This window comes from Mobula hypostoma, chromosome 4 (assembly GCF_963921235.1).
Source record: "Mobula hypostoma chromosome 4, sMobHyp1.1, whole genome shotgun sequence".
In the NCBI taxonomy this organism is placed as follows: Eukaryota; Metazoa; Chordata; class Chondrichthyes; order Myliobatiformes; family Myliobatidae; genus Mobula; species Mobula hypostoma.
In genome coordinates this window covers 191,480,975-191,498,116 of record NC_086100.1, presented here as the reverse complement: position 1 = coordinate 191,498,116, position 17,142 = coordinate 191,480,975, and the positions used below count along the sequence as shown (strand labels likewise).

At 45.5% G+C, this 17,142-nt stretch overlaps 2 protein-coding genes across 4 annotated transcripts in view; one reads left to right on the top strand and one right to left on the bottom strand.

Moving 5' to 3' along the window:
- The window catches only part of LOC134345007 (BCL2/adenovirus E1B 19 kDa protein-interacting protein 3-like), a 60,597-nt gene extending 58,018 nt beyond the window's left edge, over positions 1–2,579 (top strand). For both annotated transcript variants that reach the window (XM_063045142.1, XM_063045141.1), the window contains exon 6: positions 91–2,579. In XM_063045142.1, coding sequence (XP_062901212.1) covers positions 91–139 — 49 coding nt within the window. In that variant the 3' untranslated portion in view covers positions 140–2,579. The remainder of the gene's footprint in view (positions 1–90) is intronic.
- Positions 2,580–4,288: 1,709 nt separating this feature from the next.
- The window catches only part of LOC134345844 (dedicator of cytokinesis protein 2-like), a 1,258,793-nt gene continuing 1,245,939 nt past the window's right edge, over positions 4,289–17,142 (bottom strand). For both annotated transcript variants that reach the window (XM_063047144.1, XM_063047146.1), the window contains 3 exons: positions 10,078–10,156; positions 8,353–8,525; positions 4,289–5,244 (listed from right to left, as the gene is read on the bottom strand). In XM_063047144.1, the coding sequence (XP_062903214.1) occupies positions 5,143–5,244; positions 8,353–8,525; positions 10,078–10,156 (354 nt within the window). In that variant the 3' untranslated portion in view covers positions 4,289–5,142. The remainder of the gene's footprint in view (positions 5,245–8,352; positions 8,526–10,077; positions 10,157–17,142) is intronic.

The following is a 17,142-nucleotide window of genomic DNA, read 5'->3' as shown; positions in this document are numbered from 1 at the left end:
TAAATAGGTACAACTGCACGCAGACTCTGCGGGTGCCACAGAGATTCTTTCTTTGACGGTATCTCTCTTTCTTTTCCCCCCTCTCTTCAGAATCTACATCGGCAGGAGACTGGCAGCTTCCTCTTCAAGTAGCCTGTAAAAATCCCGCTGTGAAGAAATGATCAAACTTGAGGACCAGCAGAGGTTGATACTAGTTCCTGTACTCGCTATTCACGTAGACAGACCTAGCCAGCACCCAGGAAAGTTTAAACAGACTGAAGTATTTCTATTGTTCCTCCATCTGTGCCTCCATGTTAATCTGCTCCTCTTCTCGGAATTCCGTTTGCCCTTCTGCAGCTCTGTAGATGCAATCCCAGCCACCTATCGGTGGGCGGCTTTGCTCAATAGGTTTGATGTGTTGGAAAACTTGCTGCCCTTTGAGCAACTCTCCACTGTGCTCGGGGTCTGCCCATGCAAAAGCGACCACACTGCAGTGACAAATGCACACTGACTCCTTCCATGTGTGCTCGCTCGTCTATTTGTGCTCACCTGTGTGTGCGCCAGCTTCACCCACACCCGTTGGCTTGGCGTTTTCTCAGGCCCTGTGAAGTAAGGCTTGTGGACCAAAGGTGGGATTTTTAATTGCACAACACTATTGGGTGAGAAGTTATAGATAATTACAGCACAGAAACTGGCCCTTCGACCCATCTAGTCCACATCAAATTATTGTTCTGCCAAGTTAAACCCTCTTCCAGTAGGTTTCAAGGATCTTGCAGTATTATTTTGGAGGAAACCCAGAGTGGAGATCTTCTTAGTGTTTCTCTAGCCTCATCAATCCAAGCCAACCTAACAGGTGGTTCTTGCAGTATTGTTGGTGGGAGCTTGCTGTGTGTAGTTTGGTTGCTGTGTTTACATTGCAACAATAATGACAGATGCCCAACACTCATTTGCTTTGGTGCATCGAGGTGTCTTTGAAAACGATAGGACTGACTCCGTTCTTCTATTCCTGCAGCAGTAGTCTTGCCCACTTTGTCTTGCTGGGAACCTTTTTAACCAAAACTTTACCACAACAACATTGTTTTGGCCCATCCACTCTCTTCCAGCTCAGAGAATAATCCCGTCCCTCAAATAGTTTTCCCAGTAAACTGTTTTTCCCACATTCCTATTAACTCCACATCTCACCGAAGGGCAAACCTACCGACGTGCATGTCTTTGGGATGTGGGAGGAAACACACATGATCACAGGGAGTACCATGAGAATAGGAGCAGAATTGAACCATTCAGACCAACGATTCTGCTTCGCTGTTCTATCATGGCTGATTTATTATCCCTCTCATCCCCATTCTCCTACCTTCTCCCCATAGCCTTTGATGTCCTTACTAATCAAGAACCTGTCAACCTCCGCTTTAAATATACCCAATAACTTGGCCTCCGCAGCCATCTCTGGCAATGAATTTCACAGATTCACCAACCTCTGGCTGAAGAAATTCCTACTCATCTGTGTTCTAAAGGGACGCCCTTGCATTCTGAGGCTGTGCCCACTACCTCCTTTCCATGACAACTTTGTCTAGGCCTTTCAAAATTCATAGGTTTCAATGAGATCTCTTCCCCACCCCTCGTTCTTTTATGCAGTTATGCCCTCGGGTCAACCTCGGACAAGGTGTAGCACCTGCATAGACCCCCTCCACCCCCGATCAGGGCCACGTGAAGCCATGGGAGCAGGTGGTGGATGGTCGTATGAGCAGCTGGTGCATATCACAAGTCCTGGTTATGTGACCACTGACACCAGGCGGACAATCTCTGAAGAGTATTAATAATGGCTGCGGTCACCTGTCTTGTAAAGACATTGCCCAGAAAAGGGCAATGGCAAACCACTTCTGTTGAACAATTTGCCGAGAACAATTATGGTCATAGACCGTGATTGCCTACGTCATACGACACCGCACATAATGATGAAAGTCTATGTGTTAGTCATGCAGCGATGTAGGAGAAAATTAGTCTTAAATCTACTCGCACCTTGTCTTACTCCCAATGTTCATTTTGAAATAGTGTTCCAAGTCCACTGTTCCTCCCTGACTTTCTGTTGGCTTGTCTATGAAAGGCCCAAACTTTTCCAGCCAGACTTTAAAGAGATTATCAGTCTGAAATCCGGTGACCAGTCACGGGTCCCGGTGTGAACTCTTCACTCCTTCCTGTGAGAAGCTTGATCCACGTAAAGTTGAACAGAAATCAGGTGGCTCTTGCTCAACTTGTATACAAAGAGCAAAAGCTTTTATGGAGCAAGGCAGATCTTAAGCATCACACTCCTGTTATTTGCCCCTAAGCATTTTCAGTTGATAATGCCTTCACTGTTATCGTGTACTATGAGTCCTGATTTTGTAGTTGTTCATGACTGGAATTCTCTTTGAACTTTGAACCTTAGAATTTGATTAGGCCCTCACTGTTGCCCTGTATTACAAGTCCTCTTTGTATAGTTGTTAATGACTGGAATTTATATATTTGCAATTAGAAGATCAGTAACTATGCTTTGTCCTTCTTAGACCCCATGTGAAAAACAAATAAATGATCAATTTCCCTGGATACGTTGTTTCTCAGTTGAATGCATCTTGAGCAGCTTGTGCCTGAGTTTAGTCGGCTCTCTGGGGAGAGGAGGGGGGATGTTTGATCACTTTTTGCCTTTTGATTGGTGCCTGCTTGAGCCTTCGTCTCCTGACCATTTCCTACAGTCTGTTCTGGTTGACCTTCAGGGGTCGATCTGGACTACTGGCTAACCTCTGATATTGTCCCGGGACTCGCTGTTGGCAACGAACATGGATGAGGACTCTCCGATGATGCCTGACTCATCCTTGGTGGTCTGGTGGTCTGCTGGCCTCACACGTAACCACTCTTGATTACAATACCAAAAGACACGAGTTGATGTGGTTTTGGGTCAGAAAAAGCAGATCAGGGTTGGTCATAGTCTCAAAGCCCATAGAAACGGATCCTTCGGATGCTAATCCCATTGTATTCTTACCATACTCCCATCTAATTTGCACAGACTACTCACCTAAACACTGTAATTTATGGTGGTCTGTTAACCTACATGTCATAGGGATGTGGGAGAAACCTGCCCAGTTCCTCCAGTGTTTTGTGAGTGAAAATAAAACCAACCCTGCTGATGTTGTAAATGTAAAATATAAAAGCAGAAAATGCTGGAAATAGGCTGCACCTGTGGCCCGAGCACTGTCTCCTCGATATGGCCTGGTGCTTCAGTTGATCAAACCTCGGGTCTTTCCTTGCTGTTGGGCCTGGGCTCCACCTCAACTAAAAAGTGGTGAGTAATCTTCTTTGTTTTGTTTGCTACCAGGAAGTAATCACTGTGCACCAGCAGAGACACCTTAAACCTGCTTGTCATACAGAATATCTCTCTGGTGCTTTCTGCTCCCACCCCTCTCCCTTCCTCTTTTCCCAACCATGATTCCTCTCTCCCTGGCCCCTTCCCACTCTCAGTCCACAATAGAGGCCCATAACAGAATCAGGTTGATCATCACTCACATATGCCATGATTTTGTTTTGCAGCAGTAGTGTAATACATAAAGTTACTACAGAACTGTGCAGAAGTCTTAAACACCCTGGCGCGCGCGCTCTCTCTCTCTCTCTCTCTCTTTCTATATACATAATATTCTCTCTTTCTATATACATATACACACACACACACACACACACACACGCTCACTCTCTCACACTCTCTCTCACACCCTTAGACTTTGGCATAGTACTTTACCCTGAAACTGCAGAACACACAGTGAAATATGTTGTTTGTTTCAACGACCGACACATTCTGAAGATGTGCTTGGAGCAGCCCACAAGTGTCGCCACGCTTCCGGCACCAACGTAGCATGTCCACAACTCACCAACCCTAACCCGTAAACCTTTGAGATGTGGGAGCAAACCGTAGCACCCGGAGGAAACCCGTGCAGACACAGTGAGAACAGACAAACTCCTTGTAGACAATGGCAGGAATTAAACCGTAACCACTTGTGCTGTACAGCATTAAGCTCCCGCTGTTACCTTGCCACCAGTTCATTGCACTGTTGTGATGAATTGATCTGTATGGAAGACTATCTGTATCTTCCTACATGTGGCAACAGCAAAACAATTTCCAGTTTACCAGAGCAACACACTCAAAATGCTGGGTGAACCCAGTAGCTCAAATGACATCTATGGAGAGGAATGAAGAGTTGACATTTTGGTCAAGACCCTTCATCAGTACTGGAAAGGAAGGGGGGAAGAAGGTGTAGGGAGGGGAAGGAGTATAAGCTGGCAGGTATTAGGTGAAACCAGGCGAGGGGGATGCAGTGAGAAGCTGTGAGGTGATATATTGATTGTGTTTTACATTGTGTTCTTGATGCTTATTGTGTTTTATATGTTGCACTGGAATAACAATAATTTTGTTCTCCTTTACACTTGTACTAAAGAAAGACAATCCACAATCCTGACAGGTGGAAAAGGTAAAGAGCTGAAGGAGGAGGAATCTGATCGGAGAGGAGAGTGGACCATGGGAGAAAGGGGAGGAGGACAGGCAGCTGAGGGAGATTATGGTCAGGGGAGGAGAAGAGGAGAGCTGGAATGGGAAATGGAAAAATAGAGAGGGGGAGGGAGAGCGATTACCAGAAGTTCATGCTGTCAGTTTGGAGTCTACCGGGACGGATTATGAGGTGTTGCTCCTCCGACCCGAGAGTGGCCTCACTGAGGCAGTAGGTTACCATTAGGTTACGCTGCTGTGCCACCTGCATTTCAATATGTGTTTCTGTTTGCAGTGATAAAGAAACGTGCTGCCTGTCCAATGGCCGCACTCCACCCACTGCTGCCGTATCACCAGTGCAACCTGCATTGAGATTTCCACAGCTCCGAACCCCTCTCCCGCCTCCCCGTGTGGCCTAGGTGCAGAAAAAGAAGCTGCGACAGTTATATCATGGTGAACAAAAAAGAGGTGTTTATTTATTCAAAAGGAACAATCTTTACCATTGTTTTGGTATTATCTGAATGGGGGACAATAAGTTGGTGATCAGAAGGGGAATGATTCATGCTCTGGTTCCGTTACCAGCTGACGTCATCCGGTCCCCTTGGTCGTACTCCGAGTCTCTGGCAGTGGGTGACAAAGCTCCTCCTGTCTTGGTCCTGTCAGCTGGGTGGGGGCTGCATCACTCGCTTGTTCTTTGGTGGCGGAGGGGGCGGTGGGGTCTTGTGGGATTTGGCAATGTCGGGGGTTGGAGGACAAGCAGCCTGGTCAAAAGGAGAGAAAGCAGAACTTTAAGTGACTTACAGTCTCAAGCTCGCATGGACAAAGGGGGACGTACAATAAAAATCGGAGAAAGTGGTAAGTGACCGCTTTGTTGAACTCCCTCACTTTGTCTGTCATGGATCTCCAGTGGACAGCCATATTAATTCTCCTTCCCTTCCCCTCACCAACATGTCTCTCCTTAGCTTCCTCCACCGGCAAGCTGACGCTAAGCGCAAATTCAAGGTACGACACCTCATATCCTTCATGGTCAAGTTCCGATCTGGTGGGATGAACACTGAATTCACAAACTTCTGGTCACAACCCTCAACCCCGTCCCTTTTTCTCTTCTCTCTCCTCCATCACCCCATCTCTTTCACTTCCCCACCCTCCTGCCTAACACCAGGGGGCATGCATTTCAGTGGAGAAGGGGTAATTTCAATGGAGATGCGAGGGGCAAGTGTTTTACACAGAGAGTAGTGGGGGCCTGGATTGTGCTAGCTGGGATGGTGGTAGAGCAGGTCTTCCCAACCTTTTTAATGCCAAGCAAAGGGGTGGGAACCCCTTTCGTAAAGGGACTTAGATTTGCACATAAATATGAGGAAAATGGAAGGATATGGAAATTGTGCAGGCAGAAGGGATTAGTTTAGTTAGCCATTTGATTACTAATTGATTCAGCACAACACTGTGGGCCAAAGGGCCTATTCCTGTATAGTTGTGTGTTCTATGTTCAAAGTTCTCTTCCTCGGCCCACCAGCACACAATCCTTCCTATTGGTTCTCCTCCTCATCTCATTCCCTCTGTTCCACCATTGTCTCCAATCAGATTCCATCAGCTTCAGTCCTTTGTCACTTCCACCTGTTACGTCCCAGCCTCTGACTTTAGAAAGATTAAGGGCCTAAACAGGGTGTCTGAACACAGTATTTTTCCCCAGGGAAAGTGAATCAGTAACTAGAGGGTATATGTTTAAGAGGGACCTGAGGGGCAACTTCCTAAACAAATGGTGGTAGGTAAAGGGATCAAGCTACCAGAGGAAATGATTGGGACAGGTACTTGGACTGGGAAGGTTTAGATGGATATGGGCCAAAGGTGGGCCGATTGGTTAGCTTAGACAGACATAATGGTTAATTTCTGAACACAGAATATTAAAGCACAGTACACGCCCTTGGCCCACAATGTCATGCTGAGATTTTGATGTACTTTGAGATCAATCTAACCCTCCCCTTCCACATAGCTCTCCATTTAAAAAAAAATCATCCAAGTGCCTATCTTAAGGATTTCTCAAATGACCCTAATCTATCTGCTTCTACCATCATCCTTGGCAGTACGTCCCACACATTTGCCATTCTCTGTATAAAAAAAACTTACTTCTGATATTTCCCCCTACACTTTCATCACCTTAAAGTTATGCCCCCTCTGGTTTAATGGCATTTCTGTCCTGGGAAAAAGTCTCGATCTACTTCTCTTATCATGTTGTACACCTCTCATCCTCGTTCAATCCAAAGGGAAAAGCCCTAGCTTGGCCAGCTACCCCCCCTAAGGTGTGCTCTCTGCTCCAGGCAGCATCTCCTCTGCACCCTCTCTAAAACTTTTGAGAGTTGATGACGTGAGAAAGTACAGGTTACAGGAAAATAAGCAGGGAAATGAAATAGCTCTGAGTGGCAGTATGGACCTGATGGGCTGAATGGACTCATCCTATTTGTGACCCAAACCATCAGCAAAGTGGCAGACCTTAAATACTCTCTTAAAAACCTTAAGGACATCGGGAAAGTAGAAGTAATAAATAGTGACCAAGCTAGTGAACAGATAAAAAGCAGCTACAGTACTATGCAAATGTTTTAGGCACATATATATAGCTAGGGTGTCTAAGACTTTCGCACAGTACTGTAAATTATCTTTCTAGTTACCAAATAACTTTTAATACTACTGAGCTAATACAAAGCTAATAGTCAACCACATTACTATTTTAACCATTACACAGTACTGTGCAAAAGCCTTGGGCACCCAGCTGTACATATAAGACCTTTGCACTGTTCTGTAATATTGCATCATTTTGGACTCATAAAGCTTGTCAGTCAATGTCCCGCCTGGACATTTTCGACTGCGTTACAGCAGGGGTTCCCAAGCTTTTAAACGCTATGGACCAATACCATTAAGCAAAGGGGCCACAGACCCAGGTTGGGGACCCCTGCATTACAGGGTAACAACTGAGCGAAAAGTGGAACGAGAAATGTTCAACAGAAGAATTCAAATGGAAAGATGAGCATTTTATTTAATGTGAAAATTCAAATCAGGAGCAGGAGCTCCCTGAAGGTGGAATCTCATGTGGATAGGGTGGTGAAGAAAGCTTTTGGTATGCTGGCCTTTATAAATCAGAGCACTGAGTATAGGAGTTGGAATGTAATGTTAAAATTGTACAAGGCATTGGTACGGCCAAATTTGTAGTATTGTGTACAGTTCTGGTCACCGAGTTATAGGAAAGATGTCAACAAAATAGAGAGAGTACAGAGAAGATTTACTAGAATGTTACCTGGGTTTCAGCACCTAAGTTACAGAGAAAGGTTGAACAAGTTGGGTCTTTATTCTTTGGATCGTAGAAGGTTGAGGGAGGACTTGATAGAGGTATTTAAAATTATGAGGCGGATAGGTAGAGTTGATGTGGATAGGCCTTTTCCATTGAGAGTAGGGGAGATTCAAACAAGAGGACATGAGTTGAGAGTTAGGGGGCAAAAGTTTAGGGGTAACACGAGGGGGAACTTCTTTACTCAGAGAGTGGTAGCTGTGTGGAACGAGCTTCCAGTAGAAGTGGTAAAGGCAGGCTCGATATTGTCATTTAAAGTAAAATTGGATAGCTATATGGACAGGAAAGGAATGTAGGGTTATGGGCTGAGTGCAGGTCATTGGGACTAGATGAGAGTAAGCATTCTGCACGGACTAGAAGGGCCGAGATGGCCTGTTTCCGTGCTGTAATTGTTATATGTTATATGATTTGGCCAATCCCTTGGAGTCTGTTCTGGCTTCCAATGGCATCACGGCCAACCTGACTGTCACCTCCTTTTCATATTTTACCTCTCACTTCTCATCGTTTTGATCAACAACAATTACCAACTCACCTTAACTTGGGACTGCTCTTTGCCCGATCCCGGAAAGACCGGTGAGGGCAGAGGATCCACTGTGTCCTGGTTGAAGTTCTCCAGCAAGCTTGGGTTAATCTTCCTGGGCAAAGGTGGGGGCCTGGAGCTTTTCACCTGCCCACTGAACCCATTGATCACAACAACTGGATATCCTGTGAAATGGTCAGCAGTAAAATAGGTGTTAAGGACCGTCACACTCACGTTGTCGAAAATAGTTTATTTTCCAGCTTTGGCACTCCAATTTTCCCTTGCGTTTGTTTTGGTTCTAATGTGTTCTTTCTTGTAAAAAAAAATGTGCATAATTTATGCTTGATTTGTGTTTCTGATGCTGCTGCAGTGGCGCGGTTAGCGCTATGCTTTACGGCACTGGCGGGAATCACGGTTCGACTCCCGCTGCTGCCTTTAAGGAGAGTCTACATTCTCCCTGAAACCGCGTGGATTTCCTCCGGGTGTCCCAGTTTCCTCCCGCTTTCCACTGTCGCAGGGTTAGGGTTTGTGAGTTGTGGGCAAGCTATGTTGTTGCCAGAAGTGTGGCAACACTTGTGGGCTGCAAAGCACAATCCTCGCTGGTCTGACTTGACACAAACAACGGCTTTGCTATATACTTCAATGTATATTTATCAAATAAAGCTTATTTTTAAAAGATTACACCTGTGCATACATGTACTTGCGAATATGACAATAAACTGGACTTTAACTTGTTTCTGACATCTTCTCCACAATATCTGTCTGTGATATCCCGCCAGCTCCTCGCATGGGAGTTCCATCCATGCTGGGTTGAGTGTCGAAGTAGTAATTCAGCCTAATAAACCAGACAAATGCTAAAGCTATGGCAAAGTTGCCACCCGATGCAACAAATGAGGCACGGGAGGAACTTAACTCTCAAAGTCCAACCCTATTTCCTTGTCGTGAGAGGTGGAAACGGGTAAGGCCAGCCAACAGGGCCCTGGTGAAACTGTATAGGCCAATCCCCTGTACAGTGGATACAATGGATTACAGAAACGTTGATGAACTCCATAAAAATAATATCGACTTCAGAGGGTGATGGAGATGGGAAATCATTGATGGCCTATGCTGCACTGGGAGCAAGGGCCTAGGTAAATAAGTGTTAACACTCTGCCAATCTTTGACAACTCATGATGGGAGAGATAAAGGGAATAAAGATTTGCTTATTTGTCACATGTGCAGTGAAACAAAGCGCGAAATGCGTCATTTGTCTAAAATCAGATCAGTCAGGATTGTGCTGGATGGCACACAAGTATCCAGCACAAATATAGCATGCTCATAACTCACTAACCCTAACCTCACTAACCTAATCCAAATCTTTGGAGTTGGGAGGAAATCAGAGCACAAAGAGGAAATCCACATAGTCACAGGGAGAGTGTACAAACTCCTTACAAATGGTGGCAGAACTGATGCCCTATCTTACAGCTGGCATGGTAAGATGTTATGCTACTGTGCCTCCTACATAGGATGGAGAGGTTGGGCAGATATTACCACATGGTATGGCAAAGCTGTTGGTAAATTGTTCCATTTCTACTAGTTACAAGAGGATTCTTAATCATTACGACCTAGTAACCTGTCCGAATTCAAAGTTGTCAATGGTTACTTGTTGAATTGAAGCTGCTGCCATCTCTGATTTGGTTTTTGTGAACTGCTAATGCAACTATTTCTCATCTCGCGCCTCTCCAAAATGGTCCACACCTGTATTGATTTCCTTGGCGGGCTGCTCTGGAATTCTTTCAATTGAGTTGCTTGAGGGTTGGGGCAACCTTGAAGGTTCCTAGAAAAGGACAGAAATAGACATCATCAACACCATTTCAACTTCGCTTCCGCTTCATTCCCCACCCTGCAGTGTCCCCGTAGGGGTTTCTTATTGTAATGAGCCAATAAGTAAATCAGCCAGTAGTGCCCAGTGACAACATGCAGACTCCTCATCATAGATGGTGACAATATACAATCAGTAGCCACTTTATTAGGTACCGGAGTGGAAGCCAGTTTGGTTTTCTGCTGCTGCTGTAGCCCATCTCCTTCAAGATTTGAATGTATTGTGCATTCAGAAATGTTTTTGTGCACACCACTGTTGCAACGTGTGGTTGTTTCTGTTATTGTCATCCTCCTGTCAGCTTGAACCAGTCTGGCCATTCTCCTCTAACCTCTCTCATTAACAAGGTGGTTTCACCCACATAACTGCCACTCACTGGATGTTTTTTGTTTTTTTTTGCACCATTCTCTGTAAACTCTAAGCAGGGGTTCCCAACCTGGGGTCTTTGGACTTCTCGGTTAATGATGGGGGCCATGACACAAAAGAAGGTTGGGAACCCCTACTCTAGAGGCAGTTGTGTGTGACAATCCCAGCAGATGAGCAGTTTCTGCCCTGTCTGGCACCAACGATCATTCCGCGGTCAAAGTCACTTTGATTACATTTCTTCCCCATTCTGATTTTTGATGTGAGCAACAACTGAACCTCTTGACCAGCTCTGCATGCTTTCGCAGTATGCACTGAAATGCTGCCACGTGATTGGCTGACTGGATATTTGCATTAACGAGGCATACCTAATAAAGTGGCCACTGAGTGTAGATCCGCCAGTTGAATGACATAACAGCAATGACACTGTGCTCACAGCCAGCAAGACACTCTCAGCTACGCCAGTTGCTCGCAAACAATGAAGTGTTGGTAGGCTAATTGGCCTCTGTACTGAGACTGTGCATTGGGAGGACGGTCCTGGATGCTGACCCAGTGTCTTAATCCAAAGTGGGTTAAGGGGGAGGTTCCAGACAAAGAGCAATCCCAAGACCTCAGCAGTGGAGCTGGCGATAGATGATGAAACATCTCAACAGCAGTGAAGGCGGAGGAAGGCTACAGCACTGAAAGGTCCCCAGTCACCTTGCATTCCGTACCCCTGGACCCTGACCCCGATCTGCCAAAGACTGCATGGTGGCTGCCCGTACATCAGCCTCCCCGTGATAAAGTCACGCACAGGGATTCTCCATTAAGGGGATCTACCCCTCCAAAACGACGACTGCCCCTTTCCCCTCCCAGATGCTGCTCAGTCCGCTGAGTTCTTCCTGGTGGTTACTTTTGTATTTCCATCTGCATCCTCTTGTGTCTCCAACCTGCAAGTCCATGGGATGTGGAAGGAGACTTGAGTACCTGTATATTTCTCCCTGTGTACAGATGTGTGGGAGAGACTGTGGGAAGGTGGAATTGATGGGAATGTGGGAAGTATAAGGAGCATTCAATGGCTCTGGGCCTGTACTCACTAGAGTTTAGAAGAATGAGGGGGGCATCTCATTGTAACCGGTCGAATACTGAAAGGCCTAGATAGAGTGGACATGGAGAACGTGCTTTCCATAGCAGGGGAATCTAAGACCAGAAGGCGCAGCCTCAGAAGAGAGACGACCCTTCAGAACAGAAAAGAGGAGGGATTTCATTAGCCAGAGGGCAGTGAATCTGTGGAATTCATTGCTACAGCCAGCTGAGAAGGTCAAGTCACTGGATATACAATATTTAAAGTAAGGGCGTTAAAGGTTACAGAGAGAAGGCAGGAGAATGAGATTGACGCTGTGTTAGCCTCAACACATTTTAGATTTGTTGGCCGACTGACCTAATTCTGCTCCTACTGTTTATCTTATGGTCTTTTGGAATAAAAGGTTCAAAACATCGAATCATACAGTGAAATGCAACGTTTGCATTAGAAACCGACATACCTAAGAATGTGCTGTGGGCAAGCCCGCAAGCGTTGCCACACGTTCCGGCTTCAGCACAGCATACCCACAATGTACACAATAAACCAGAACAAACAAGCAACAAAAGAACCACGGCAAAACTAGCCTCAATCCTCCCTCCCACCCAGCCACAAACATGGACAGTCCTCCAAATGCAGGATAGATAGATAAAATAGGTTAAGGAAGGATTAGTGTACAAAGGATGTTTTGCCACCCGTGGTGACTGAAGTGCCCATTTCTATATTAAGCAACAATCTGCTGGCTGAAATGCAGGCTAAGTAGCATCTGTGGGGTTGGGGGTGGGGAGGAGGAATTGTTGCTGTTTCATCTTGAAACCCCGTATCAAGACTGTTTTTACATGGCTCTTCATTAATCCAGGTGCACAACAGGGCTTTGTCCTCAGCCCACGCTCTACTCACTTTAAACTTCTGTGATTGTGTGTCTATGTACAGCTCCAATGCTACATTTAATTTTGCAGACTACACCACTGTTGGCCGACTCAAAGGTGGTGACAAATCGGCATATTGGAGGGAGACGGAAAATCTGTCTGAGTGGTGCCACAACGACAACATCTCAATCAACAGCCACAAAACCAAAGAAATGATTAATGACTGCATGAGGAAGAAGTCGGATGTCCATGAACCAGTCCCCAGTAAAGGAATGGAGGTCCCAGCGAAGTGCAACACTTCACACCTGCATTAAATTCCATCTGCCGTTTCTCAGCCCACTTTTCCAGCTGATCCAGATCCCACTGATAGTCTTTTTTACTGTCCACTACACCCCCACTCTTGGTGTCATCTAAAAATTTGCTGATCCACTTAATCACATTATCATCCAGATCATAGATATAGTTGACAAACAACAATGGACCCAGCACTGATCTCTGCAGCACACCACTAGTCACAGGTCACCAGTCAGAGAGACAACCCTCTACTACCAATCTCTGGCTTCTCCCACACAGCCAATGTCTCATCCAATTTTCTACCTCATCTTGAATGCTGAATGACCGAACCTTCTTGACCAACCTCCCATGTGGGATCTTCTCAAATGTCTTGCAAAAGTCCATGTAGACAACATCCACTGCTTGCCTTCATACACTTTCCTAGTAATCTCCTTGAAAAACTCTATAAGATTTAAAGATTAAAGTCTATCACAAGCCTTGTGGCCCATCAGGCCCGTGCTTATGCCGGTTTCTGTGACGTGAAGCGACTGAGAGTAACGAGACTCCCCCCACTGGATAGGACACCAGTCTATCACGAGGTTAACCCCCAGCATTTTTGCCGGTACCCATTCTCAGCTGGGTAGACTGGAGCATTGTGTGGTTAAGTGCCTTGTTCAAGGACACACACGCTGCCTCGGCCGAGGCTCGAACCCACAACCTTCAGATTGTTAGTCCAACGCCCTAACCACTTGGCCACACGCCACACTCTATAAGATTGGCTAGACATAATTTACCACACACGAAGCCATGTTGACTATCCTTAATCATGTCTATCCAAATACTTATATATCCAGTCGATTAGAGTGGTCGGGTCTTTAGCATTGAGTCTTCCTCTGTGACTCAGAAGGGAAGGGGAGAAGAGGCACGCTGTGGTGATAGGGACTTCATAAGTTAGCAGAACGGACAGGAGATTCTGTGGGTGAAACGAGATTCCTAGATGCTATGTTGCCTCCTGGATGCCAAGGTCCCAGGATATCTCAGATTGAGTCCTCAGTATTCTTAAGTGGGTGGGTGAACAGCCAGAAGTCGTGGTCCATGTAGGTACCAATGAATCGGGTAGGACAAGTGACGAGGTTCTACAAAGTGAGTTAGGTGCTAAGTTAACGGGCAGGACCTCCAGGGTTGTGATCTCAGGATTGCTACTCGTGCCACATGCTAGTGAGTCCAGAACTGGGAAGAATATACAGTTTAGTATGTGGCTAAGGAGTTGCTGTAGGAGGAAGGGCATTTATAGCGAGAGGATTCGAGTACAGGAGCAGGGAGGTACTACTGCAGTTGTACAAGGCCTTGGTGAGACCACACCTGGAGTATTGTGTGCAGTTTTGGTCCCCGAATCTGAGGAAAGACATCCTTGCCATAGAGGGAGTACAAAGAAGGTTCACCAGATTGATTCCTGGGATGGCAGGACTTTCATATGAAGAAAGACTGGATGAACTGGGCTTGTACTCGTTGGAATTTAGAAGATTGAGGGGGGATCTGATTGAAACGTATAAGATCCTAAAGGGATTGGACAGGCTAGATGCAAGAAGATTGTTCCCGATGTTGGGGAAGTCCAAAACGAGGGGCCACAGTTTGAGGATAAAGGGGAAGCCTTTTAGGACCGAGATTAGGAGGAACTTCTTCACACACAGAGTGGTGAATCTGGAATTCTCTGCCACAGGAAACAGTTGAGGCCAGTTCATTGGCTATATTTAAGAGGGAGTTAGATACGGCCCTTGTGGCTACGGGGGTCAGGGGGTATGGAGGGAAGGCTGGGGCGGGGTTCTTTGTTGGATGATCAGCCATGATCCTAATAAATGGCGGTGCAGGCTCGAAGGGCCGAATGGCCTACTCCTGCACCTATTTTCTATGTTTCTATAAGATATTTCGATCATTGGGCTCTTCTTCCAGGAAAGGTGGGACATGTACAGAAGGGTCAGTTTGCACCTGAACTGAAGATGGGCTAATATCCTAGCAGGAAGGTTTGTTCATACAGCACGGGAGGGTTTGCAGGCGGATGGAAACTAGAGTGCCAGTAACAGTTAGTGGAGGCAGATGTTGGTAAGACTTCAAACAAAGTTAGGAATGAAAAAGTTGAGCATGGTGATTCTAGTGTCCTGAGCTGCCTATATTTAAATGCAAGAAGTATCATAGGAAAGGCGGTTAATACTGCTAAAGATGAGGTAGCTGGTTTACGAACAGAGGCAATGTATATTGAGGAGAAGCTGTTTATAGGGCAAAATTACAGTCAACAGGATGAGTTGCAACGGAAAGTTGGATAAAATCGGAAAGGCTTAATACAGGACTGAAGAAGTTGTATCTGAGTGCATGCAGTATACAGATTGCAGCAGGGTTGCAGATTGGCAGATATGTAGACATCACTGAATCACGGCTGAAAGATTATTGCTGGGAGCTTAACGTCCTGGGATACACACGGTATCGAAAGGATAGGCAGGAGGGCAGAGGAGGCTGCATTGCCCTGTCTGTAAAAAAATGAATTCAAATCATTAGAAAGAGGTGACATACGGTCAGAAGGTGTTGAATCATTGTTAATAGAGCTAAGGAACTGCAAGGTTGAAAAGACCCTGATGGGAGTTGTGTACAAGATGGCTTTTTAGAGCAGCTCATGGTTGAGCCCAAGAGAGGATCAGCTATTCTGGACTGGGTGTTGTTCAATGAATCAGAATTGATTAGAGAGCTTAAGGTAAAAGAACCCTTAGGGGTAAGTGATCATACCATGATCAAATACCCCTGAAATTTGACAGGGAGAAGCTAAAGACAGATGTATCAGTATTACAGTGGAGTAAAGGAAATTACAGAGGCATGAGAGATGAGTTGGCCAGAATTGATTGGAAAAGAACACTGGCAGGGATGCCGGCAGAGCAGCAATGGCTGGAATTTCTGGAAGCAATTTGGAAGGCACAGGACATATAAATCTCAAAGAGGAAGAAATATTCTAAAGGAAAGATGACACAACTGTGGCGAACAAAGCCAACACAAAAGCCAAAGAGAGGGCATACAGTATAATAGAACAAAGATTCGTGGAAAGTTAGAGGATTGGGAGTTTGTAATAACCAACAGAAGGCAACTAAAAAGTCATTAAGAAGGTAAAGGTGGAATACAAAAGTAAGTTAGCCAATAATATTAAAGAGGATACCTATATTTGCTTCAGATATATAAAGTGTAAAAAAGAGGCGAGAGTGGATATTGGACTGCTTGAAAGTTATGCTGGAGAGGTTGTAATGGGTAGTAATTGGGGAGAACAAAATAACAGACAAACTGAATAAGTATGTTCATCAGTCTTCACTGTGGAAGACACTAGCAGTATGGTGGAAGTTCCAGGTTTCAGGGGTCATGGAGTGTGTGAAGTCACTATAACTAGGGAGAAGGTTCTTGGGAAACTGAAAGGTCTGAAAGTAGATAAGTCACCTGGACCAGATGGTGTACATCCCAGAGTTCTGAAAGAGGTAGCTGAAAAGATTGTGGAGGCATTAGTAATCATCTTTTAAGAATTCATAGATTCTGGAATGGTTCCGGAAGACTGGAAAATTGCAAATATCCCTCCCCTCTTCAAGAAGGGAAAAAGGCAGAAGAAAGGAAACTATAGGCCAGTTAGTCTAACCTCAGTGGTTGGGAAGATATTGGAGTTGATTATTAAGAATGAGGTTTCAGGGTTCTTGGAGGCACAAGATAAAATAGGCTGTAGTCAGCATGGTTTCGTCAAGGAAAATCTTGCCTGACAAATCTGTTGGAATTCTTTGAAGAAGTAACAAGCAGGAGAGAAAAGGAGAATCGGTTGAAATTACAAGCAAGAGAAATTCTGCAGATGCTGGAAATCCGAGCAACACGCACAAAATGCTGGAGGAGCTCAGCAGGCCAGACAGCAACTATGGAAAAAAGTATAGTCAATGTTTCAAGCCGAAACATCGACTATACTTTTTTCCATAGATGCTGCCTGGCCTGCTGAGTTCCTCGGACATTTTGTGTGTGTTAATCGGTTGACGTTGTGTACTTGGAGTTTCAGAAGGCCTTTGACAACGCGCCATGCATGAGCCCGCTTAACAGGCTATGAGCCCATGGTATTACAGGAAAGGTTCTAGCATGGATGAAGCAGTAGCTGATTGGCAGGAGGCAAAGTTTGGGAATAAAGGGAGCCTTTTCTGACTGCCTGTCGGTGACTAGTGGTATTCCACAGGGGTCTGTACTGAGACTGATCCTTTTTACGATACATGTTAATGACTTGGATGATGGAGTTGATGGCTTTGTCGCAAAGTTTGCAGGTGATATGGAGCAAGTTGGAGGGGCAGGTAGTTTTGAGGAAGTAGAGAGGCTACAGAAGG